The 27,245-nt window shown below is 41.3% G+C and overlaps 1 protein-coding gene across 3 annotated transcripts; it reads left to right on the forward strand.

The window, feature by feature from the left end:
* The first annotated feature begins 1,553 nt into the window (after positions 1 to 1,553).
* On the forward strand, positions 1,554 to 26,366 carry IL20RA (interleukin 20 receptor subunit alpha). Of its 3 annotated transcripts, none has more exons than XM_071740788.1 (7): positions 1,554 to 1,700; positions 16,948 to 17,077; positions 19,135 to 19,313; positions 19,980 to 20,155; positions 21,856 to 22,000; positions 22,563 to 22,702; positions 25,171 to 26,366. In XM_071740788.1, exons 1-7 carry the CDS (start codon positions 1,610 to 1,612, stop codon positions 26,107 to 26,109), a joined length of 1,800 nt encoding a protein of 599 aa, XP_071596889.1. In that variant the 5' UTR covers positions 1,554 to 1,609; the 3' UTR covers positions 26,110 to 26,366. The 3 variants fall into 3 exon arrangements, with proteins under 3 accessions (XP_071596889.1, XP_071596890.1, XP_071596891.1); XM_071740789.1 differs by having other exon boundaries at positions 1,607 to 1,700; positions 16,979 to 17,077; XM_071740790.1 differs by lacking the exon at positions 1,554 to 1,700 and having other exon boundaries at positions 16,954 to 17,063.
* The last annotated feature ends 879 nt before the right edge of the window (positions 26,367 to 27,245 follow it).

Raw genomic sequence — 27,245 nt, forward strand, 5'->3', positions numbered from 1 at the left:
ATATACCCTATTTTAGGAAAAAAAATGAAGAAGGAAAAAGAACAGACTAAAATGGAAACAAAGCTCCACTGTCATGGGTGATAGAGGCAGAGATGACAGCAGAAGGGCAGAGCCAGACTCTAGCAGAAAGAAAAGATGAAGCTATTTTTCTTTTCTTCAAGAAAAAAAAAAAATAGAAAAGAGATAGAAAAGAAGACATTGAAATTGAGGGTCTAGTCAGTGACACTCTTTAACCCCTTGTGACAAAGTTTCTAGCCTAGAAGGCAGACAGAAGTACTCCTGAGGCTTTAAATCAAGTCAACTGGAACATTTCTGAGGATAAGGGTAGCAGAATAAAAAAAAACCACCACCTCTTCCCCTCACTTCTGCTTAAAACACCAATAATATTTAACCACAAGAGTTCAAGAAGTTTCAGCTGAACGTGGAAAATTTGTAGTGAGAAAAACCAGTGTGATCTTTCATCAAAGTAGCTTTTCTGCATCCCTGCTGATCATTGCTTCAAAGTGGACTGATACACAGTGCTCGGGTATCAGCTCTTGCTTTTAGAAAACCCCGAGGGAAATGTCAGGGAGGAGGTAACTGGCAATGAAAGGACTGAGAACCAGCAAATGAGTGCCAGGATGGAGGAGTTAAGTGGAACAAAGCAAAACAACCACTGACAGAGAATGTATCAGTTGGCAGGAAAGGAGCTGGCGGGGGGTGTACCTGAAGGAAGAAGGACCCATGTGTCACAGTACTTTCAATGCTAGAGCCTCCTCAACTACAGAGCATAGAATGCAGCCCTTCAGGTCTCCTCACCTCCTGCTGACAACTGCATGGAGCAGCTGCACCACGAATTCAGCAAAAGTTCTTTTCACAAAAAGACCATGTTATTTCTCATAATTCCGGAGTTGCTGAGGTGGCAACACATTTCTGCAGACCCTCTAGATCAACCAGGGTAAGGGGAAGCAGGATGCTCAGATCTGTGACCAGTTGTGGGTTTTTTTAACATCTTTAAGAATAGAGGACTCCATAGTCTCTCCCCATACTTAAACATGTCATTTAATGTAAAGCAATAGGGAAAAATCGGACATCTGAACACCCAAAGTTGTAGCATCTCGGCCTTAAACTTCCTCTGCAAAAGAAAAACACCTAAGAACAGGGCTATAAAGACATCCCGCCCACGGCTCCTGGTGGCTTCGAAGGGGAGCGAAGCGAAAGCTCCGAGGGGTGCAGCAGAAGACGTCCCACCGTGAGCATTGCTCGGGAAGCGGGAGCCGGCAGCAGCACCGCCCGGGCGGGACCCTCCAGCCCCGCACAGACCATTTGCCCCGCAGCCCTCCCCGAAACGTCTGAATCGTCCCACAGATCCCCGCCATCCCCTGCTCCGTCTCGCCCCACTCCGCTGCCCCCTTCCTGTCTCCGCAGGCCCCCGCGGGAGCCTCTCCGCCCCCGCGCAGGGCAGCGCGGCTCCTCCTTCCCTCCTTCCTTATTTCCCTCCCTATCTTCCTCCGTCCCTCCCCTGTGCGCCCCGCCCGCCGGCTCTCGGCTCCTTCCACCTGCGCGGCCGCGGCGGAGGGGAGCTGGGGCGGCCCGGCCCAGCCCAGCCCGGTCCGGTGGATATGAGCCCATGGGCCCCGGGCGGCCGTGGCGGGGGGTGGTCCGGTTGCCGGTGCTGGTTCTGGCGCTGCTCCTGCAGTCTCTCCCCGCTGCACACACAGGTAGGTGGCGACCATCCCCGCCCTCCGCTGCCCGCCCGGCCCCGCGGGGGGATGCGCATCCCTCCCGCCCCGGGATGGGGGTGGGAGCCGGGCACCCCCGTGTCGCGACATCCCCAGTGGTCGTCTCCGCGCTTCGTGGTTCTGGAACACCGGCTGGGAGCAGGGGTGGGCTTATTCTGCCGTGAGCTGAACTGAGCCTCCCTCCGTCTGTCCGCCGGTGGCCCGGGAAGCGCCTCTTGGTCCTCTTTCTGCTCTGTGTAGCGGTCGTGTCACGACTGTGGTGTCTTTATTTTACGTTCGTGTTTCTGGCCTCCGGTACTTACCTGGAAGAAGAGGACTGTATATTTCTGTCATGTTGCTCCATCTTTTTATTTTCATCGTCTTCACCCTGGAGCTGGGTTTTACAAGCTGTGTGTTAATTTATTGCCAGCTATAAATTGAGTGTGCTCTTTAGACAGTCCTTGTTACGTGCATCGGGGTAATTCCCCAAATATCTCTGGCGTTTCTATCTTTCCTTGTGCTTCACAGTTGCCAAATGCCAGAGTCCTACCTCAGCAGGCAAGAGGCGGATTAAAACAACAGGCAGGGTGGGTTTTTGGCAGGGATGTTCAGCTCATGTGCCAGTGTCCTGAGGGGCTCCGATTCCCTTCTCCCACCTGCATACCAGATCACTCCTCTGCTGGCAGCCACACGTCCCAGCACAGCTACAGAGGGGGCAGGAAAGGTGCAGCTGGAGGGTGGGGTGGAAGCAGCGAGCAGCCGAGGACATGAGCAGCGCTGTTACCAAGTGGGAATGAGCTTGTTCAACTTTAGCTGTGGGTTGGACCCCTGCTGCTGTTAAAGAATCACACCTGATTCCTTTTTGTATACCCCACGACTGCAGAACTGGCAAAGACATGGCAGTGATAAGCAGATCTTCTGGAGGAATCTGCTGTGTCTTCGACCTCTTGTTCTCTGCTGCAGATGTTGCCCCCAAAACTAAATAGCTGAGGTCAGAGTTTGCTTCTGTTTAAATCCACGACAAGACTTCTAGGTCGTGTAAGAGCTTTAGAAAGAGTTGTTCTTCATATCCTGAGTGCTCATGAGTAGCTCAAAGTACCGTGCCTGTTAGCTCTCCTGACAAACTGCTGTTCTGTGCATCAGTGATTTTGAGAGGCTTTCAGAGGTACTAATGCCAGCTTCTTTTTATGTAACTGACCACACTGGTTTCACCTTATTTAGACTGGTGATCATCAGTGCAAGTTTTTTGGAAAATCTGTATAACTAGCATCCAGTTGCCCTTAAGTTTATTTTAAAATGTTAATAACACTGGTTTTGCTTTCGAAGAAGGGTTAGAAAAAAGAACAAGGGAGTTATGTTGGGTTTGTCTAATGGTTGTTCAAGGGAGCAGGGAATCTGTTTGCACATTCCTGAGGTTTTTCCTGAATGAAATGTCAGGTTTTTGTTGATGGCAATATGAGCACTGAAGGGAGAGATGTGCCCTTCACTGAAGAAACAGAGCTTCCATTTTCACCTCTTTGGTTTGAGATGGTAAAAGTTGTTTTAATTCAGACTATCAGTATTTTTAAAATAATTGAAGACGTTTTATTAGGTGTGGAACTCCCATGGCAGTGTTCCTGCTCTTTCTCCAAAATGAAGTGATAAGTAGAAGTGTCTCTTTTGGCTACTTTCTTCCAACTGAAGCAGCCTGAGGTGCCAGTTGCAAGCAGATACAGTCATCAAGATTCTGCTGTTGTTCTGAGAGCTTGATTTGATGGTGCTGGAATAGGAACAGACTGTACAGGAGCCCAAGTGCCGCAGCAAGCAGGACTTCATAGACTTAAGATCTTGCATCTTTCATGATCTGTGATACGTTTACCCCTTTGGGTTCTCTTGTTGAGTTCCCTTCATATCTCTGTGGTAGCAGCATTTAAATACTTGCTTATCGTTGGACCTTTGCAAACAGCTTTCATTTTCATCGTGGTGTGTTAGTGGGTGCAATCTTGTGCTAACAGACTATCTGAGCATTACCTGCTTTTCTGCACAGGACAGAAATCTTACATGCCACTGCACTCCAGTGGGATTTTTGTAAGGTGGTGTTTCACTTGCTGTGTACTCTGTGACAAATGGAAAAACATAGAAAATGTGGAACAGAAAAGCAAATGGAGAATACCAGAAAATTCGTTGTTTAATCAACATTATCAAGAAATTTAGCATGTTCTTCTTTACCATATGAGAAAGCTTAATAATTTTTGCATGCAACTCATAAGGCTAAGAAAGAATATCCTGATTTTTGGAAGCAGTAGAATATTAATCTATTAATTTACCAAGATCCATGTTAAATCCTTCCCCGTAGTGAAGATTTCTCCAACCTCATAATTTTGAAATTAGAGAAACCTCTATATTTCTAACCCATAGAGCCCAGTCTCTGTCTTGTAGATCTATATAGGAAAAAGAAAAAAAAAAAAAGAATGCAATAGGTACTACAATATAAATTTATTCTGAGCAAAAGGAAAAGAGATTGAATTCTGTACGGCAAAGACAAAAGCTTTTTGATATATTTAAAGTGTGCTTACTATTTTTGTCAGGCAAGGCATGTGATGTTGAAGCAAATCTCAAATCATTTCAGTTACTCAGCTTCTGTCTGTATTGTAAAGCAGTCTTGGGACTGGATTTCTTCTGGATCAATCTGCCCTGGAAGATGTGTTCTATCAGTATATCTAATGCAAGTAGTGCCAGTCCAATGTTAAAAAAAAGAACGTGAAATATGTATAGTGTGGACAATGTCTTTCCGATACCAACATTTTAACGTATAGAGACCTGCTCACGTTGGGATGCATTACTTATTAATGTAAACACAGCCTTAGATCCCACTGGCGCTGGTATGATGGGACCTTGAAAACTTCTTCTTTTTCATGTTTTCTAATAGTTGCATAGGTTTCTTGATCTGCATTGACACACCTGATGTAATTTACTTGTCTTTCATCTTCCACTTGATCTTATTTTTACTGATAAATACATCTACATTTTGAGAAACAGCTTCAGCCTGCCTTTGAGGATATTTGAGTGTATTTTCTTTCACAGTTACTAGAGCATTTAAATGTAAAAAAATAACCCTTTGGATCAAGATGTTGCTCTGGGAAATACAGAATAAAAGGTTAAAAGGGGTCAAGGTATGGGCTTTGCAGTTAAGTTACTGAGCTTGAGTTCAGTGACCACATTGATGGCCGGACACATTTTAGCAAGTTAAAAACATCCAAAAGGCAGGCAATATTCCAGTGCTAATAATCCACATCCTTTTCTTCTTGCATCCACACAGCAAATCCTAGAAAAGGCTTCCTGTGTCAGCATACATGCAGTGCTTTAAAAACTTGAGGTCCCTGTGTGGATGTTGCTTCTGGATTTGAGAGGAGAGGAGAGGCTGCTGTTTGCAGTTCATTACCCCCAAAAGCTAGGACAGCAGAAGTGACTTGCTCAGATTATTTTGACAGAAACAAATCCTGAACAACTACTTCTGTTCCTGCATGAATCCAGCCTTCGAGTACCAGCCAGAGTTTGTGAAGGACAGAAGTGAAATTCTTGGCTTCAGACTGAACAGTGCTGAGATGTTCAGGTATTGACACAAGGTGGTTAAAGTTGCCTTTTGCATGTGAGAAGAGACTAATCTGTTGTGTTCACCCAGCTAGTATTAGCTAAAGTATTAAATAGCCTACTGAAAAGCCAGGTTATTTAATATGTAGGGGATGCATTGTGCACAAAATGAGCTGGCTAATTGCCCTGTGAATATACTGCTTGATGTCCATGTCCTGGGAATTTTACAAAATGTACTTGAATTGATGGCTGTGCCAATCACAGTAAGAACTCAGAAAATTGTCTTTGATTAGCTAAATTATTCAAAGAAGGAAAAATAAATTCATGTAACAGTAGAGATGAGAAGAAAAGTGGGGGAAAACATTGCAAAATATAATGACTTTGAACCCTCAGAAAACTTCACAACTTTGTGTATGTAGTATTTTGAATTACCTACTGTATGTCTGTACACTCAGCAGGATTGAATTGCATTTGTGTTGGTGATAACCTGTGTGTTTACTGGGGAAGGGATTAAGCTTCAGTTATAAGAGTGGAAGTACACAGGAGACCTGAGCTTGTGTTTTGTACATGGTACTCCCTGGCTCCGACAGCATGAAGGAGAATAAATGTAACATAGCTATTAATAAAAAGTGATATTGGCATAAGGACCACTACAGTATATGAAGGAGTGTAATGTTCACATAGTCAAAAGATCCATCCTTATCTTCTCATCCAACTTCCGGTCTCCTGCATGGCTGTTTCAGACAGTGCTGTGATCTCCTCCCCGGTGTGTGGCTTCAGTTACAATTTCTACAAATTGACAAATTATTTTTGCCTGTCAATTAAGAATTATAATGGCTAAAAGATATAGTTCATTCTATAGAGATGCTTCAAACACTGTTGGGATTTGTGATTAAAGTCCAGAGCTTATGTGTGTGTTGCATTTCCCCACGTGAACATTCAGGTTCACCATTCTAGCCGATAACATTATTCTTCTGTGGCTGTTGTTCTCTAGTGACTTTTATAGTCTGAATTACAAGAGAAGGCACTGGTAAGGATTACTGAAGTTATCTGTGCATGTGTGGCTCTGGTTAATGCTTGTTTTTATAGTTGTGGCTTGTACAGGTTGTTTTCTGCTGATTGGTTTCTCTCCAAGAAGTGGTGTTGAATATTGACAGCTACAGGATTAATAGCTAAAAGAAAGGAAAATCACCCTTTATGATGCAAACAAGGGTTCCTAAATTTTAAGAAGTTTAGCTTTGTAAGAACCTGAATTCTGGAAGCCAGGCCCATTTCCACAAAAAATGAGGTTTTATTGGAGAGCTGTGTTTAAAAAATGTACAGATCTATTTGTGCTTTTTACTTGATGTATCAGAAACTTGCAGGTTTTTATCCACTTTCTTATTCACCTTATTTTGAAAAAAGTACAATGAAACTAGATAAATCAGAAAGAAATGGAAACAAATTGTAGGAGTGGAGGTATGGGATGCTTTATATATGAAGAGATTGAATAAACTATATCTCTTTCTCATGGAAAAAAGATAACTTTTCTGTCTACCTGGCTACTGCCAAAGTATTTTAAAGTCAATAAAGGGATAGGAGAAAGACTGCAGTTGCTTCTTCCCTTTTTTATATTCCAGCACCTTGCGATAAATTTCACATTTCCATGCCCATTTCTGTGATGGGAACAGGAATGTGTCCAAAGAGGAGTAAGAGAAGAATGTTGCTTAAGGAAGTGCAGGGATCATACATGTTGTTGCTAAGATTTATGCATTTGATCTTAATCACACTCTGTCCATAAAAGCCCACATGATTTGGTATTACAGCTCTTAAATGACAGAGATTAATTTATTCCCTACTGGTTTCTTAAATGGCTGGAAGGAGCAGCTGAGATAGTGTTTATTATTGCATCTGCTTTACACAGCACTTCTCTTGGCTTTCCTTCTCTTTACAAAAGCCCCATCAGTATCCTACTCCTAGGGAGTACTGTAATCAAAATAGTAAAGCACAGGATGTGGCTTAGAAGCACTGAAAACTGACTGTGGCACGTGTAGTTGCTGACAGGGTTTTTTCCCACTGTAAAACAGACACAGGTGTAGACCTCTTCAGCCCTCTGAGTCCAAATCAACTTTCAGAGGGGGCACTGGCTTCTCCATCAGCCCAAGCAATGATCAGACTCCTCTTGAGTGCAGTAAAGTGTGTTGGTTGTTCCCTTGAATGTTCCCTTGGATCCAACTGTGCATTTTACCACCTGTAACACTATTTCTGAGGCAGGTTTTCATAACTCACATGTAAAAGACTTAGATGATCATGCTTAGTAGCTTCCTTTGTACAGCAAAACCACATTAAATCTGTAGGTGGGTAAATAAGTCTAAAAATAATGACTGGTGGTTTTAACAAAAATGTTTGTTGAGTACAGGAAAGGTAGTAGAAATACTACTATACCTATAGTTAGATACTGGCTTGTTCACATCTGAAATTACTGTGGGACATTCTGAACAGTCATATGGTGCCTCAAAACACACCAGCCTGTACCTGACAGGAGAACAACAGAAATGGGGGGGGTACCCCAGGAAACCTTCATGTCTTGTGAGTTCTCTACAAGCAGTTTCTTTCCAAAGGTACTCATATCCTTTCTCATCTGTGGCGAGAAGTGTAAATGTGGGGCACAAGAGGAAAAAATAATTCTGCAAATGCCTCAAGTAGCAGAGGTTCTCAGCAGGCTGTCTCACATCTGCTGGAGTCTCACCAGGCAACCTCCAGCACTGTGCAAGAGACCAAAGCCAGAGCCATGCTGACTGTGGACTTGAAATTGCCTCTTGCTGTTTGCAAACACTGATTTTGGGTGGAAAATACACCATTTGTGGTCATTCAGACAGGAGTGACTGTGTTACCCCATCACCCGGATTGCCTGTGAGAGATGAGGCCTTGCAGGCTTACAAGGAGTGTTGGTCCTTTTTCTCAGGTATCAGATGCTGAAGGTGGCCTTTGACTTGCATTTCTCATGATTGCCTTTCCCTCAGAATCACAGAATCATAGCAAGGTCTGGGTTGGAAGGGACCTTAAAGATCATCTAGTTCCAACCCTCCTGCATGGGCAGGGGCAACTTCCACTAGACCAGGTTTCTTCAAGCCCCATCCAACCTGGTCTTGAACACTTCAGGGATGGGGCATCCACAGCTTCCTTGGGCAATCTGTTCCAGTGTCTCGCCACCCACACAGGGAAGAATTTCTTCCTAGTATCTAATCTAAATCTACCCCCTCCCAGTTTAAAGCCATTACCCCTTGTCTGACCACTACATGCCCTTACAAAAATCCCTCCCCAGCTTTCCTGTATGCTCCTTTGGGTACTGGAAGGCCACTATAAGGTTTCCCTGGAGCCTTCTCTTCTCCAGGCTGAACAATGCCAACTCTCTCTGCCTGTCTTCATAGGAGAGGTGCTCCAGCCCTCTAAGCATCTTCATTGCCCTCCTCTGGATGTGGCTGAACAAGTCTGTGTCCTTCTTATGTTTCAAGTCCCAGAACTGGACACTGTACTCCAGGTGGCGTTCCCCAAGAGCTGCATAGAGTGGGAGAATCCCCTCCCTTGACCTGCTAATCCCACTGCTTTTTGTGCTCATCCTCCATTGACACCACACTCAATCTCCTGCCCAAGGGAAAATGTTGATTGAGAAGAGGAAACTTAATTAATTAAATTAATTTTGACTCCAAGAAAAGCAAAATCCCTTCTCTAGACAAGCCATCAGTTAGAGAGCAAGGCACAAGGTCTGTTAGGCAGTAAATATAACCCTGTCACTTCTGATTGGACTGCTGTTGCCTAACAGGTATTAGGCAGCATCAAATGACAAAACCCAAAGCTATTTTTGCTCAGTTCATGTGTAGAAAATATTTTATGTACAGACATATTAGAAGTGTTCCAAAATACAATGTATCAGGATTTAGCTGATAACTGTCACACAGTATAATTTTTACAATATTTCAAGAAGAGAGCTTAATTAACCCTTGGGTATTTTGAAAAATAAATGTAAGATGTCAGAAGTATACTAATCAAGCTTTCATTTTCTTGGCTGTTGGATTGTGGTTGATCTAAATAGCAATTAATTTGTAATGCTAAATATTTTAAGGAGAAAAGAAAATCCTCAAAATTAAACACTGGGCTGATGGACTATTTATAATATTTTATATAGCTTCAAAACATCTGTTTTAAAAAGTATCTATGGTGTAATGAACTTATCTCAGCAGTAGGCTTTTAAAATTAATTTAGTTCTTTAAAAAATTTTTTTTTCATTTCAAACTTCACAAAAACTCAATGAATTCAGTAACTAAAAAAACAAAACCAAAAAAACCACAACCCAACCAACCAAAAAAAAAAAAAAAACAAACAAAAAAACCAAAAAAACAAACCACCCAAACAACAAACAAACTTACAACACTGCTGAAGGATTATGACTCTGAAAGCCCTGAGGGGGTTTTAAGTCATTTTAGACAAGCACACCCTGGATTTTACTCACCTTGTTTCAGGCCAGTATTGGCCACTCAGAAGTAACAGGAAACATATCCACAATAGCTCTGCTGCTGGAGTGCATCAAGGAAAGGCTTTTGCAGCAGAGCATGGTTATGCTGTACAAGCTCTACTCTTGCACTTGCAAACACACCACAGTGGGAAGAAAATTCAGTTTATTTTGCTTCTATCATACAAGTTAGCAAAAAGGAATGAATGCCAGCTGTCATGGTCCTTTCCAGCTGTCTCCTCGAAAGCCTTCAATGAACTGGGAAGACTTTCTCCTTCTTTCTGAAGTTGGGTCTTTCTGGGCTGAGTCTGGAATGTTCTTTGGCAAATACTCTCTGTGGGGGTGTGCTTGTAATTTAGAGCATGCTTTGGATAAATAAATAGATTCCCACAGAGGAGGTGAGCATGTCAGGGCAAGGCACAGCTTTAGTCCCTGTTCTGCATCTCTCCCACTCTTTGGGCTTTATTTCCACTCAAACTCTTTCCCCACATGACCTCTGGGGGTTTATGTGTTTCCAGTGGCAGCCTGCCTGTCTCTTCCAAAACAAACTCCATGAGCCCTAGCCTCGTCCTTCTCTCACATCTCCCCACCTCTTTCCTCATGCTTTTCTGTCTGCTCCACCACCTGCTTTACATTTAGTTTTTCGGGCTCCGTTTCTGTCCCCATCTTCCTCTCCCTTGTACCCCTTCTGAAGAGGGAGTGACAGGCTCCTGTTCTGGGAGGGCAAGAGAGTGCTTTGTGGTTAGATTTTGAGTGCTGCTATGACTTGAACAGGAAATCACCTCTGTGCTTCTCCCCACATTCCCACCAGTGCTGCTCAAGTCTAAAGGTTTTGCTAACCCGGCCCCATACCTGGCAGTCCCACAGCTCCCGTATCTCACCAGGAGATGGAATGACTCCCCCAGCTCCTTCTCATTATTCACTCTGTTGAGTTTGAGTTTAAAAAAAGAGCCCAGAGAAAAACTTTAAAACACACTTAACTAAAAAAATAAATAAAATAAACTCTTTTGCTTAAACTGCTGCTAAGATGACTAATAGCAGATGATGACATTTGCTAGCATGAATCCTGGTTTTGCTGGGTTTCTCTTCCAATTATGTCTTGGTACCTCTGTTTACCACTTGGTGTATTCCTTCACATTCCTGCATGGCCTTGCTTAAGGCTGCAGATGTGCCAGAAAAGACAGCCCCAACCCTCTGCTAGCAAGTGCCCCCAAACACAGTGCTCAATGGACATTTTTGGGGCTGAGTATGACCATTTTTGTGCTATGCTTTGGTATGAGTTTGAGGGAATATTTTTCACTAGGAACAACTTAGCCATTGAAACAGATGAGGTAGGGAAATAAGAGAAAAAAATCCTTAAAAAAATTAACAGCTTCAGCATAGAAGGAGTCAACAAGAGTTCACAGGACTTTGGTGGAAGTCACCCAAAGCTGACCAGAAAGACTAAAGAAAGTGTCTTAAAACATCACCAGAGTTGTCCTAGTCTGGTGTCCTAGCCTGAGCCTAGACTGTTTGGATCTAAACCCACTGCTGGGTCTAAAGTCCCTGTGGGAGAAGGTGAATGGGGGGCTCAGCCTGAGAGTCTGCTCTCTAACAGAGGTGTGTGAGTGTGGATTAAATCTGTGACCTTGAAGTGTCACCCGTGTATGGTGAGGCACAGGGAGTGCCTGCAGCATTGCACATGAATTTGATGCCCAGCACAAAGGGGACACTTCCATCAGGTGCTCTCAAGGGCCACTTTCATATTAGAAAATATGACAGTAATAAAAACCAAAGCCTCTGTTGTCAGCAAAGGAGTCCCCTCTTTAAATTCTGGGGCAATTGTAGGGGAGGGAGGAGTCCCTGGGTTTTTACTGCTTTGAGTATTGGGAAAAGCTGTGTCACAGTAAGTCTCACCTTATTATCTTAATTCTTTCCATATCACTCACTGTCTTAAGTTGTATATTACAGTTGTCTAGAGAAGCCCTATAACCTTGTTTGTTATTTTATTGGATAATTTGGTGTTTGTAGTCACGCCACAGTAAAATACAGCAGGTGATGACTGCTTGAGAGTGGTGCTGTCAACAGCAGCACTACACAGGAGTGCTTCTGTGCCAACAGGTCAGCTTCCAACATGTCCTCTGCCTTCTCCCCAGCCCAGAACTATAGCCGGTGTACAGGAAAAAAAGAATCTATGTTTTTAGATCTTTGTGTGATTTTTATGCGTTGCAGCTGCTAGGTTATCTAATTCAAGTGAAAAGTTAACACTTCCCACTGAGAGGGCTGCAGCTGTATTTGTTTTGAAACTTTGAGATTAAACACAGCTGTGTGTCAGTGAGTTAGGTTGTGACACCTCCTGGCAGATAAAAAGCAAATACACTGAACAGACCATAGTCGTAATATGTGTGTTTATATTTGTATAGATCTGCGTGTGTGCATGTGTGGATACTCAAAACTAAGGTTTGAACAGTATAAACTCAAGCAGGGCACGTACCTGGCAGGGAGCTCTGTGCAGTTAAGCTGACTGTGGTTTTAAACCCAGCAGACACTTTTGGAAAGAGAAGATGAGGCACCTGCCAGGCAGTGTTCTACTCATGTGAATAATCTCACTGACGTCAGGGGGTTTTTTCACACACACATGAAGGTGTTTTCAGGCTAAGTCATGCCTGTTTTGGAGAGTCTCTCAACAGCTTACCATGAGATCAGGACTTGGCTCTTCTTTGTGGTGGTTAAGTTTCCAAGCCTATATCAGTACTTTCTTTCCAGTCCAGGTGTGCAGAATCATGAAGATATAAGGAATAACATTACTTAAGGTTTGACTTACATCATTTCTAGAGACAGTAATTAAAAAAACCCATACAAAAGCCTCCTGTTTTTTTCATGCCAGAAATAAATAGTGACTTGGTTGTAATGAGAAGTGATAACAGTCATTGCAGACTACTGATGAGACAGACTAACTCTAAGCAAAGCAACCTGTATGACTGATTTATGCTCCCATGTAGGCCAATATGAACTGAAAATAATCCATGTGACACCTATGCCATTAAATTAATTTTCTGGTTAATGGAAATAGTCAGAATGTTACTGGATATATTGTGTTTAAAGAGAAGATACTAAATAATGCAGCTAATGGACACACTTGAGCTCTTTTCTCACTGATAACCGTGGGACACATACAAACTCTATGTATGATCTATTTTCTCTGCATGCCTCCTGATACTATTGAGCATCAAATAGCAATGAGGAAATTTATTCTTAGCTCTTCCTGGAGAAATAAGGAAGTACGGTAGTTTTATTCTTGTTTTACAGATACAGAACTGAAGAGTAAAAACCCTGCATGATTTGTTATAAGGGCAAGCCGAAGCTTGTACTAAAGGGGCACGATTAGAAATAGAAACCAAATCTCTGCTTTTGCAGCAAATGGAAAGTTAACGGTCTCAGTCCCCCTGCCTTACAAATCTCACTGAGCTGGGGGCAGGTGAGAGCATGCTGGAAGTGTTGTAATGCTACAGATCTTGTAAAGATACAGTCTGTGGGTTCTGTGTGCTGCTGCAGTCAGTGCTTCTGTTTTGAAACTTCATTTACCGCAGCAGAAACCACACTGGGAGGAGGGAAATTAAAAAAACACAACAAAATAAACAAAACAAAACAAAACTTAATGTAACAGAAATGCATGACTCTTGCTACTTTAAAATGTGCTAAAGGAATATAAATGCTTTTATGCCAGGTTGAACAAATGTCAGAAGTTACAGGAAAAAGAAACTATTCAGAAAACCAACCGAAGCAGTTCCATAGAATTGTTTTGGTTGGAAAAGAGCTTTAAGATGTTCAAGTCCAGCCATAAGCCTCCTGAGTCCACCACTAAACTATGTCCCTAAGCACCAAGTCTACAAGTCTTTTAAACACCTCCAGGTATGGTGACTCCACCACTTCCCTGAGCAGCCTGTTCCAATCCCTGACAATACTTCAGAGAATAAATTTTTTTCCAATACCTCCCTGACATAACTTGAGACACTTTCCTCTTGCTTTCTTGCTTGCTGCATGGGAGAAGAGACCAACATCCACCTCACCACAACCTCCTTTCAGGTAGTTGTAGACACCAATAATTCTCAGGGAGAGAGCAATAAGGTCTTTCCTGGTCCGTGATGAGCTGTCTGCCTCCAGTCAGTTCAACTTGGTGACTATGGATTAAGCAGTACTCATTTTATAAACTTAAAAAGAAAAGAAGGTGAAAAGTGAGCTGTTAGGGATGGTAGTAGCTGTTCTGCACCTGATTCAACAGTACCCCTGCCAAACTTGTTGCTACAATGTGTGAAGCCAGATTTATCAGATACTATGTGATGGCCTATCAAAATGGGGTTGGCAAGTGACCTTACAAGCTCACCTAGTCTGTCCCACTTACCTCTAGAAAGAATAAGGTAAATTAGTGTCATTTCTGGCAGATGTTTCTCTAATCTGCCTTTCAAAAAATCTAGCAGCTCTCCCAGGTGACCCATCCTCACATGTCTCCTCTTCGCACAAGGGTTTACTCCTTTCTTGTTGAAACTGACCTCTGTTCCTTTTCCTCCTTGTTCATGGCAGACCTGGAGGATAGATAATCCTTCTGATGTGAAGGTTTACAATGTTCAGCTCCCCTCCATGAACAAGATGCATCTCCGATAAAAGTTTAACTATTGAGGAAGCAGAAATGAAGGCTGATGGTTTGACTGATATCTCCACTGGAGGAAGAGGCATCCAGTCTGGTCCATCCTAACTACAGAGATGAAGCAACCTATGGAAGAGTTTACCTTCTACTTTTTGTTACCACTGCAAAGTAGATGCCTTGCTGAGACAAACCTCCTCACTTGTTTCTGTTTAAGGGGCAGAATTTTTTAAATCTTTCCTCTGATGGTTTTTGGATTGTGCGATACATACTATTTTCTGAAGTATCTACTTGTTCAGACTTTTCATTTCTCTTCACTGCTTTTTAATGAGAAGCTCTTTGTGGCTCAGTCCCTCCTCTCCATTCTACAAGTATTACCAGTTTTCCTTTCTCAGGCTTTGGGCATGTTTGTGTTTTAATATTTTAAATCTCTTATACCCCAGTTGTTGATAATGCATATGATGGTTTTCTTGAGGTTGGACTTGATGATCTCTGAGGTCCCTTCCAACCCAGCCAATTCTATGATTCTATGATTCTCTTTAATGCTGGAGTGTGGTACAAAGAATGAAACTTGATGCATGGATAATTAGTCACAATCCATGGAATATTGGTTTTGATTTGTTCTTCTTAGTAGCACGCACATCAGTGGTTTAGAAACTTCTCTGTTTTACTGAACAGATGCTGCATGCTGTTCTTTTCACTTTCTTGCGTAACTTCATCTTTACATTTAGATTAATTTCACCTAAAGTGATTAAAGGAGACATCTGTTTTGAGGGAAATCAAAACCTTTATTATCTAGGTTCAGTATCTCCCACTTGGAAGGAAATGTTAAGAGTAAATCAGTTTTCTGGAGGTGTCTTTCTGCTGCTTTCACTTTCTGAAACTTCTTTTATTTCATTATAACTGAGTCTGTAGTTTAACCTCTTGCAAGATGACTATCACTGGGCATTTCTGTGTTCAAATGTTGAAGGACTTTCATGGGACTTTCTACATAATTTTTTTTGGTAACTAAATGGGCCCGCCCAAAGAACTGTATCTGGCAAAATTTGTTCTCCAACTACAAAAAAAATTTGAAAGCCTCTGAACAACAGTTAATTGCTCAAGTAAAGAGAGCAACATCAGAAATACCCTTCATAAACAGCTTTATGATCTGAAGATACAGATGTAGGTATATAGCAGGGTTTGGAACATGAACATGCAGCTAGAGGCTTGGAAAACCCAGAGTTACCACCAAGACAGTTTAAAGTAATTTTCCTCTACAGAATTGCAAAGAGATTGTTTTAATAAATAACTGAAGAGAAAAACTTTTAATGTATGGCCCAAAGGCATCTGGAAGTCAGAAAGTTAATCAGGAAAACTGTGGTGACTTCTACTTACAAAAGCAACTGTACGTTACATATACAGAAGGATGAAGAGTATTACTTTAATAATAGTGAAATAAGCTACAAACCCCCCTTAATGTCTGCTGAAGGAAGAAAGGTCAAGGACTATTAATTCAGGCAGGTTCTGACTGTCTGTGTTACTATGCTTTATTTCACCCTTTCTTATCTCTTAAGAATTGCAATCGCATCCCTGGAGGGGGAACTTAAAGGGTTTTGAAAAGTTGTGAAGAACCACAGATTCACTTTTTCTCTTCCCCATTATGCTCTGGTGGCCACTCACAAGAAGAAGTTCCTTCCCAGAAGCTGCAGCTTCAGGCCTGGTTCTCAGGGTGCTCCCATGGGCTCAGCCCTTGTGGCAGGAGGTGGTGGGGGTAGAGTGACAACTTGGAGCTTGGGATTCTGACCCTGAGCCCAGGGCCCTCCATTTTGCAGGCAGTTTAGCAATGTGAGCATCTCCATTAAGTTTATCAGATAAGGAGTGTATGTTAGGAAAATGTGAAAATGGATTCTTAAAAGCCCCAGACTTGCTTGTTTATTAATTTCAAAACCTGGTGCAATTAACAGCAACTTAGATGAGTGACTGCATAATAGGTTTCTGCTTTTGACTTTCTAGAGAATCACCACGGATGATCAAATGACCCTGGGGCTATTGCAATGATCCAGTCTGGTTCTCTAGTGTGAAGTCATATGTCTGTAAAGCTGTATTTGCAGTAGACTCCGTGTGTCTTTTTAAAAGACACTGGCTTGATTTTAAAAGTTCACTCAGCGACAAGACTTCTACTGAAGCATCAAGGATATTTTTATAATCTACAGTGTTAATTTGTTGTGATATCGAAATATCTTTACAACTTAAAAAATGCATGTTCACTCTGGGGCAAAATTTTCTAGCTTTAGTTTCTAGTCCCTGGATATTTCCATGCCAATATCTGTCACAAATGGCAAAGTCATTTTGCTAAAGAAAAAAAGCATTCATAATTCACGGAATTTGTGACTGCCCTAGGTAGGGACACTTATGAAAAAACTGGACTTCCATAGCAAACAATCTTGTGCTTTTAATAATAAGAAAAGTATTATGTAGAATTTTATGACGTACTTAAAAGTAAGTATCTTTTTCTTGTTAAATTTGCAGAGTATGTGTTTGCAGATTCTTAGTGTATGTTGTTCCTTTCTTATTTTCTTTCTCAGGAGAGTTGTATTGTTCTTTGCCCAACCCTAGGAATGTCCATTTTGAATCTATCAACATGAAGAACATCCTCCACTGGTCAGCACCAGAAGGCACAGGAGATGGAGTACTCTACAAGGTGAAGTATTCAGTGTAAGTTGACTTGTTTATTTTTCCCCAACTGACTTCTATTGTAGCATGTTAAATAGTAATTTTAAAAATCTGTATGTAAGATAGGGCTGCTAAAAAGTAAAGAAAGGTGAAGTAAAGTGTGGGTTAGACTTAAGCAACACAGTTTTTAATTTTTATTTCTGCTACTGCTTACTTCAGATCCAGGTAGAAAATCATGAGACTTTTTTGCTATTAAAGAAATGTAGGAACATGGAAGCTCTAAGGGACATTCCTCTGAAATGAGACAGAAGGACAAAGAAGAACTGTGCTGTAGATTGTCATCTGTACACCTTAGCCTCTGGTGTATATTAAAACAGATCTGGAGGTGTAGTATTTAACAGAATGTTAAAGCACCCACTATTTCATTGGTATTTTCCAAGAGACCAAACTCCCCCATTTTTTTTCTGATTCCACAAGCCTCTCTAGTCTAGGAAAATCCATAAAGTATTGTAGAAAAACAAGTAATGTGATTGGAATCAAGCCCTTCTATTTTCAAGGTCTGCGCCTTTGCAGGATATCAAAGAAATTTGAGTGAGGACCAGAATACATTTCATTTACTCCCACCAGGAGAGTACTGGGTCATTCTTCAGGATAGTGCTGGAAGTTTGGGTTATAAACAGATGTAGCACTATAATAATGGATAATGTAATGCTCCCAATCTTTGCCTCTAACATTATCACTTGCCTCAGTCTATTAATTTTTTCGTGGTACCGTAACAAATTTAGGTCACCATAAGCTTCCCGTAACTTGTACTGGCTACCAAAAAAAAGCAAGGAGTTGCTTCTACAATCCCTCTTTTGCCCAGATCTTGTTCACTGTAGCGACGGAAGAGCAACATAATTTACCTCCTAGAGAAAGGCAGAGTGCTCAGTAATTATGGAACAAATGATGATTACATAGAAGGTAAAGTGCTCAGGAAGCAGTAGCTATGCTGGCTCTGCAGGGCCACCTGGTTCAGAGGTCTGTAGTGCTAGGTACAGCCATCTCTCACACAGTAGACAAAAATATTCATATGTTCTTCTACTGGCCTAGGAGAGCAAGGCTTTGAGCTAGGTAGAAACTGCTGTCCTGTATCATGTAGAAGCTGCCGCACACCCATCTTAATTAGCAGCTAAAGAGGGATTCATAGAATCATAGAATCAGCCAGGCTGGAAAGGACCTCTGAGATCATCAAGTCCAGCTCTTGATCCACTACCACTGTGGTTCCCAGATCATGGCACTGAGTGCCACATCCAGTCTCTTCTTAAAAACCTCCAGGGACAGAGAATCCACCACCTCCCTGGGCAGCCCATTCCAATGCCTGATCACCCTCTCTGTAAAGAATTTCTTCCTAATATCCAGCCTAAACTTCCCCTGGCAGATTCTTTTCTGCGTAATGTGAATTTGAGGAGCAGAAGCTATTGAGCAAGTTCAAGCAGGGATTTTCCAAGGAAACCTAGATTTCTTCTACAAGGGTGTAAGAGTTTGCCAGTACTGTGGCATTGCTGCTGGAATCTATGTGCTTCTCTCTCAGCTAGAAGGGTTTTGATGTTCATTGTGGCCCAGTGGAGTCTTTTAAGCAAGAAAAAGGAATAACAGTCAGTGATGAGTAGTCTGCTGTCAACTCATCTTGGAGACCTTGAGCATAATCTGTCTTCGTGCACCAGGATGAGCCACTAGGAATTCTGACAGAACTCTTTGTGTCTCTAAAAATAGTTATCCTAACTCTGTTAGCCTATGCTTAGAGTTTAAACTAAAGCTATGGAGACTGAAGTTGAGAGATCTCTGGTCTGTGTAAACAAAACTGGACTTAGATTGTTATTAGTAACAACCCAGTTTGTTCCATATGACCTCTTCTGGATAGGGTCTACTCTGACTTGTTTTCCATTAAAAACTAGTGGAAATCTCTTTATCTCAACTGAAGTTGGGAATTCCTTGAAACTGCAGATTTCAGCAACACAAGCGAAGTATTTTATCAGTCATAATGCTAATTTCTGTGCTACATTGTCAGGTGACCAATACCATGGCAATATCTCTATTCTCTTTCCTTTTCAATATAGATACGGTGTTGGCAAGTGGATTAGAAAGCCAGAATGCAAAAATATCAACAGAACATGGTGTGACCTCTCCAATGAGACCTCTGACTATGAAGAACAGTACTATGCCAGTGTTAAAGCCTTCCTAAATGGGATGTGCTCTGACTGGATGGAGACCACACGATTCAACCCTCTTACAGACAGTAAGCAAACCCAATCACACAGACAGGCGTTCAATGGCCTGTGTGCTCTGACCTCATGTGTTTTCACAGCATATGAGGTTTTCATTTTAATATGAGGTTAAATTTTTCTTCAGTTCTTTCACACTTATGATTTTGGCAGAAGTGATTGAAATCATCATATTAGCTTTTGGGTGTATGTGTAATATATATATGGTCTTATATGTACTGAATCCCCTTTTATGCTGTAGGAAAGCTTTACTCGAGGCAAAGAAAAGAAAAGCTGTGGCACATCCACAGCATAAAGAACTCTGATTTTGAAAAGGCTCAATTAAACCAAGCAGTAATCATACTCTAGAGCCCAATATCTCTTATCTGTGCCAGATAATCTGAGGACATATTGGTAATTTATCTTGTTTTTCTGAGTTGAGTTTGAAGGTTTTTTATCTCGTGAGGTCACAGGAATTTCTAGGCAAAATTCCAAGTCAGTGTTTATCTTCTCACTCTAAATATTTTCTTAGTTATCTGACAAAATAATTTTCTCCCAATATAAAATTGTTATTCAAAATCCTACTTAGACTCCCCAAAACATTATAAAAATTTAATATCATCCCCTTTAAGAAACTGTATGGTCTAATCAGTGTGCCTTTGCTGCATTTGACTGCTTTTTGTACATGCTCGTTTTTCCAGCTAAAATTGATCCACCTATGGTAAGTGTATCTTCTACTGAAAAATCTATTTCAATCATTCTGACTGCTCCTGAGATGTGGAAGAGAAGTCCTGAGGGAGAATCTGTATCCCTGCTTCAAGTGTATCCTGGCCTGCAATACAATGTGTCTGTCCTCAACAAAAAAACAAAGAAGAGGGTAAGCTTCGACAACCCTGTAGAATGGCACCCATGGTGTCTGTGCTCTGTGCTCACTGAAATGCACTTTGTCTGTAACAGCAAGGACTGAAATAGAGTTCCCTGTAAGAACTGTAGGATCATTCAGGTTGGAAGGCAGCTCATGAGGACTTTAGTCCAAAGTCCTATTCAAAGCATGACCAGGCGTGAGCTCAGACCAGATTGCTCAGGTTTTTTCCAGTTTCATCCTGAAAACCTGCATAGATGGAGACTGCACAACTTGTTCCACTGCTTCACTTTTCTCTTGGGAAACCATATTTCTTTATATCCAGTCTGAACCTCTCTTTTTGAAGTTGGGTCCATTTTTTCACATCCTCCCCCCATTCAGCATTGTGAAGAGCTGAGTCATCTTCTTGATGACCTCCCTGGGTCATCCTCAGGCTGCTCTTGGGGTCCCCATGAAGCCATCCCTTCTTCCCCAAGCGCAACAAACTCCATTCCCTCAGCCCTCACTCACAGGGCAAGTTCTCCATCCTCAACCATCTTGGTGATCTTCTACTAAACTCGCTCCAGTCTGTCAGTTAACAAAACTGGTCACAGTATTTTATTCTATTTTATCACTGGTCTGACGAGTAGAGTATGCTAATCCCTCCACTCCATCTACTGCTTCTCCTGTTTACACAGCACAGGATGCTGCTGGCTTCCATTGCTGTGACAGCACCTTGCTGGCTCACGTCCCTCTTGCTTCCTGGCCCCAGTCCTCTTCAGAAGGCTGCTGCCCAGCCACTCGGTCTGCTGGTGTAGATCGTGCTGCAAATTGCATCCTTTTTCTCCACATCTGACCATCTTCATTTTTCTGTCTCTGCAGATTTCCATTTCATTGTCAAGTAGTAATTCCCAACATAAATACAACAGATGAGAAAGGGTTCAGTGGTCAATCACAGTAACATTCATTCTTCTGTATCCATCCTCCAGTCACAATTTCTGCCTGACAAATCTCTGAATTTCCTGAAAAGAGACAGAAACTTTATTTAAAAAGGCCACCTTTTGTCATAGGGAATATTAAAATGCCAACATTAGCAATTAGAGGTACACAAAAGTGTTTTGGGGGTTGGTGGATTTTTTTTGTTTATTTTTGTTTGGGTTTTTTTGGTTTGGTTTGGGGATTTTTTGGGGGGGGAAGGGGAGAGGAGGGTGGGATTTTTTTGGTTGGTTGGTTTTGGTTTTTTGGTTGTTTTTTTTTTTTTTTTTTTTATAAAGGTGCTCTATATAGAGCAATTAGTTTACCTTGAATTCCAACACCCCTTATTATAAAGCTCCAATCTTTACCAGAACACCCCAATGGGAAAGGTTTTCTGGAACTCTATGTCATTCTTTTTATTGGCCTAACAGGTCAGAGTGATAGGACAAGGGATGGAGTGAAGCTTTAGCTCTGTTGCAACATCAGCATGACAATATGGGCTAGTGGTAGTACATGGACCTACTTCATAGAAAAAATGAAATTGTTCAGTAGTGGTAGAAGAATGACTGGAGAGAAGATGATATATGCAGAGGGGACATGACCCTAATGTATTTGAAAAAATGGATACAGGTGGAAGTTCTTACAGTATCATTATTTATATATAAATTCGTGTGCCTGTGACACATTTTTTGTATAAAATGTTGCCTTTCTGTAAGTGGGGAGTTAAAGGGGAAAAAAAAATCCTTTTTTGTATTTTCCAGTGGTTCTTCTCCATCAGCAATAACACCTTGGTTGTGCCCTGGTTAGAACCTGGAACAGCTTATTGTGTCAGTGCACAAATACATGTCACCACACCACTGTTGCACAGTGGGTTCTCTAAAGAATATTGTATTGCTACTTTGCAAGGTATGTGTAAGGTGGAGACTTACAAAAAAGAAGATGCAAGTTAAAAACTTGATGATCAAGTTCATAAATTTTTTTTATGTGTTCATTCTGTGAGTGAAAAGCTAGTATTGTTTCTTCTCTCTCTGCGCTTGTAATGATGAAAAAAAAAAATTGCCTGTAGTAAAACATAGCTGGGGTCTTACTGGAAGGTACGACAGTACCATGAAGAAAAGAAACTGTATTCTTTGAGTCTTAGTGAATGGCACATATTTTTTCTCCTTGGACAAAGTCTGGGAATGGCAAAGCTGGGTCAGTCTCAGGCAGCAGAAGCAGCAGGATAACATGAGGGTGGGATTGTTACTTCCTTTTAGAATTTAATTTATAATTTAGATAATAGTAAGAATTTGTCATGTAGCTCAGATGTAATTTTTTGCAAAAAAACTTTTTTATAGTCCTGCAAATTCCTATTTATCATTTCCTATTTATCATCCCACATCCAAAAAGCAACGTGGTGAATGCACATTACTGTCTGAATATAGTAAAAAATTGCTCAGTACAATGAAAACTTTTGCTTTTTTGACAGATAAAACAGCAGATGAGGCTATAAAAATCGTATTTGGATATGTTCTGCCCATCATGCTTGCTGCCCTTTTTATCTCAATGACATGCTATTGTGTGCACAGGTACATTCATGTCAGCAAACAGAGACATCCAAAAAACTTGGTAAGTGTTCCCTAGTGCTTTCTCCCAACTTTGGCACTCTCAGGAGAGCTGTGCATTTTCCAAGGCTCCGTGTTGGCTGTGAGGAAGCCATGGCTACCTGCAAATAAAAGCTGCTACTCAGATCAAGAGAAGCGTGGAGACATTGAGGGTTTTAAAATGCAAGAAAACCAGAGTAATAACTCAAGTTAGAAACTGTTTCTCAAAAGATGCCCAGATCTTGAAAAGATGACCAGAGCTAATGAGGATCAGAACAGAGTTGTTGGTTTGGGAAGAGTGATTGCTATAACCAAAGTCTGAGGGGCAGCCAGACGTGTTCTCTTAGGAAGAACTCACTCACTTCTCTTAGGCAGAACTCTCAGCACTCCCTATGTTGATCTAGGAAGAAGCATGGTAGAGATTCAGTGAAAAAAAGTTATTAGTTGGCTGGAGTCAGAAACAAGGAGAGAAAATAATTAAGCAGTGCAGAAAAGCCATGTTTTCGTGGACTTGGTATCACCACACTTAATTGTGGTAATTAAATTGATTGTGAATAATTTAGTCTGAATTTTGAGATTAATTTCCAGTACTACACCATTTCCTAACATGCAAAAATGTACCAACAAACACATTATGTTTTTTACACAACTTTCTATGTAAAAACATTTCCAATTGTCTTAGAGCTGCAAAGTTTGTTAATTTTTAGAAGGAACATATGAAGTCTAAGAAACATTATTTGTTTCTAGGTTATAAGCCCAGCAGATCTTTCTCACAGTTATCTCTAAACAAGTTGCTTAAATGTAAACGTGCAATTATGATAAATAAAAACTTTGAAGCTATTCCAATCCATGTGACACCGTGGGATGGGAGGAATAAGGGCATTTGTTTCAACATGCTGATCATTCTGAAGAAATCTAGAGCAACACAGAGGTGATAGGAGAAATGTTCACAGAGGAAGTGTGGGTTCAGAAGGAGTAAAGCAGCTATTGCTGCAATGTGTTCAAGATGCACACTGAGACACTGCCTGCAGCTGACAAGACAGCAGCTTTATCACAGAATCACAGAGGGGTCTGAGTTGGAAGAAATCCTTGGAGATCATTGAGTCCAATCCCCTTGCCATTGGCAGGGGCATCTCCCACTAGATCAAGGCTGCATCCAACCTGGCCTTGAACATTTCCAGGGAAGGGGGCATCCACAACCAGTGTTCCAGTGTCTCTCCACCCACACAGGAAAAAATTTCTTCTTTATGTCGAATCTAACTCTATGCTCCTCCAGTTTCAAATGGTTGCCCATTGTCACTGGAGACGCTGGTAAAAAGTCTTTCTCTCTCTTCCTTATTCTTCATTCTTTATCCTGGGATGTAGGACATGGTAGGGGGTGATAGCTTGGTCTTCCTAGGAGACCTCACAAGACAGAGCTCTTGACAGTCCACAAATGTAAAGGGCTACTTAGGGATAAATTCCCACTCGGTAGCAGACTAAATCCCAACTCTAGGAGTTGGGTTTTTTTCCTCTAATAAATGTATGACTGGTATGTGGGATGTTTTGGGTTTTTTTAATGTCCATTGACCTTTTTTATGACCCCCTTCAAGTTTCAATTTTATGTCTCCACCTCTGATTTCAATTGATGTTAAGGCAAAAAAATGGATATAGACCTGGTATTTTAATGATGCTCTTTGGCTTTCCCAGCATAGAGATTATTCCACATGGGCACCCTGTATGGTCATGGGAGGGTGGAATAAGCAGTTTGTTTTTATCAAACACTTCAGACCTGGGGAAGCTTACAGACTACCTGGGACATCCACGAGTAGTCTGGTGGTTCTGGTCGTTGTTTTTCTACTGCAGTTTCCTTTAATGGCTGTTTATACAGTGTTTATTCCTCAAAATATTACTGATTTCAGAAAGATTCCAATCACTTAACTGGATGTTTTGTCACGGGGTTACAAAAGCAGCCTGTGACAGACAGCACAATGAAGGCTCCATACACTGCACTTCAACCTTCTGTATAGCTTCCTCTCTGAAAGGAAACCTGATGTTATTTAATTCTCTGTAAGCTATATCTTAACATGGTACCTAACTCTGTGCTTGTGGGATTTGAGTTTGACTCCACTTAGTCTTCATTGGTTAAAAAGAATGAAATAGATTCCATAATCTGTGCCTCAACTTTAATGTTTTCCCCAAAGTCACTTGAGTTTGTGCTGGTGGAAACAAAATCAGAATTTGACAGAATTGCTCTAACCGTTATTTTGACATGGAAAAGATGAGAAAATGGGTATTAGACCTGTTCATAATATAGTTTTCCTTTGGATAGAATAAAAAAAGTGGAGCATATCAATGATCCTGGAAGTTTGTATGATGAACTTCCTTCTTACCTACACTGAAATAATCTTGTAATAAGGTCTAGTCTACCCTTATATAACAGTACAAGAAGCAGTAAGATGGTATTTTTTTACTACACTTCACTCAGATTGATATATTTTTTTTGCTTTCCAGGTGTGGCACTACACTGACAAATGCAAGGAAATAGTTTTTATACCATGTGAAAAAATAGTGGTGAACCTTATCACTGTTAATGTGGATGAGTACAAGCCATCTCAGGAATCCAATCATGTATCAGAAAGCAAAAGTCGCCACTATTACACTGTTTACAGTGGCATCAAAGAGAAAGACTTACCTTCAAAAGAAGAACTGGAAACAAAACACTTGTTTGATATTTCACATGAAGAGATTTCACATAAAAAGGATATTTTACCAGAAGGGGACCAAACTGGGATCCTGTCATCTTATGGTCAGCCTGGAACAGAGAATACTTTGAGACAGGAAAATGCAGGGACTGTAGAGTATGAATATGATGTAAGAGCTGAAGACCTCAGTCCTGCTCAGAAACTAGAAGACCTCAGTTTGAAAGAAAAGACCTTTTCCCCCAGAGAACTACTGGGTGAGCCACAGATTGCTTTGGAGGACTTAATTATCATGGAAACAGGACAGCTCTATTGCCCCCAGCTGGAGGTGATGGCAACAGACCCTTGTTTGGGACAGAAAGTAGAGAAACTTAGTCTGAAGATGGTTGATGCAGCAGATGAATTGCCAGGTATGACCCACATCAACTTGGTGGACTTGGATACTGAAAAATCTGGGCAGACATCGTATCCTCAGCTGGAAAAATTAGCACAGGACCTCATGGAGAAAGACGGTGAACAGACCATATTAGTAGATTGGGATCTTTACACTGGAAGACTGTATATTCCTACTTTGCCTAGTCTTGAAAATCAGGTGTGTGAAGGAATACTCAAATGTGATGATCCTGACGAAGAGGGAATTTTGTCCAGACTTTATGAGAAAAAAGTATCTGTTGAGTCGTCAGACGACCAAGAAATGTATCTCTTGCAATTCAAGGAGCAGTGGGGGCTGCATGTAGAAATGGAAGACTGAACAGTAATTTTATAAAATATTCTAAAATGCAAAATCTTGTTTTGTTTGCCAAAGAGAGAGATGGACTCAGTGGAGCAAACACCTCTTGATGTGTTGAAGATTTCAGAACCATTGCAGGTAAAACAGGGTGGTTATGAAATTATCTACTTTTTAAATATATATATATATATTTTTACAGAGGATGCTGTTAGGATTTTCACATTGTAATTTCTACCAAAAAAATAAAAAACATTTGAAAGCCATTATCTTTAAGCAAATAAAAAGCAATAATATGGCATTATGCTGGGCTGTTTCATGTATCTTGACCCAATGCAGTCTTCTAGGTTACACTTCTGGTACACGTAATGGTTTGAGCTGACTTTTGTGGGTGATAAGGGCATTTCATTATATATTTTGTTTTTGCTTTATAAACATTCCTCTCTTCAATTAAGTTCTTACGTATTTCTCTTGAAAGACTTGTGGGAGATGCAGGGTCCCGTCCATTCTGTGCCTTGCATATAGGCACTTGCAGCAATTCTTTAAGCAGGTGTGTGCCTGCAGGCTCAACAGATATTTGAGAGGGGAAAATAAGGGTTAACCCTGTCTTAAACTGGAGGGAAATGTGGCACAGTGGGAATCAGTGAAACACCCGTGAGGTTACTGTATGGATTGTGTTTCACTCAGTCTCAGACACACAGACCACAGCACCTGCATGACTGATGTCCTGCAAGTGTCTGTTCCTCTCCAGTGGCTTTGATGAGAGGCTGCTGTGACAGACTCAAGGCAAAGAAGTCTGCCTGGGACAAACCTCTGCTTCTTCAGGCATGTCCCACGTGTCATGGAAGCCCCAGAAAATGTACCTGTGGGTCTTGTTTTATTATCTGATGTCCTGACTGGAGTTTTTGATACAAGTTCACTTTTTCACCATGTGATGTGATATATATTTATTTAGGATAGTAAAATGACAGGATATTCAGACAGGCAGATGACCTTTTTCTCTATAAAGCCTATAAGTCACTTTTCTGCTTAATGCACCTCTTTTTTGAACGCAAACTCCCCTCCCCCCCAAGCAGTAATGATTTGTTTGGTTTTGAAGAGAAAAAAAAGAGAAAAAACCTTTTCTATGGTGTTTAAAACTTCTGCCTTCCAAACTAGGT

This window comes from Heliangelus exortis, chromosome 3 (genome assembly GCF_036169615.1).
Source record: "Heliangelus exortis chromosome 3, bHelExo1.hap1, whole genome shotgun sequence".
NCBI lineage: Eukaryota > Metazoa > Chordata > Aves > Apodiformes > Trochilidae > Heliangelus > Heliangelus exortis.

Bases quoted from the DNA above. Each gene is read 5' to 3' on its own strand.
- IL20RA (XM_071740788.1), top strand. From the start codon at position 1,610: ATGGGCCCCGGGCGGCCGTGGCGGGGGGTGGTCCGGTTGCCGGTGCTG. The intron at 19,314-19,979 runs GTAAGCAAACCC...TCGTTTTTCCAG, and splicing joins ATTCAACCCTCTTACAGACA to CTAAAATTGATCCACCTATG. The intron at 22,703-25,170 runs GTAAGTGTTCCC...TTTGCTTTCCAG, and splicing joins AGAGACATCCAAAAAACTTG to GTGTGGCACTACACTGACAA.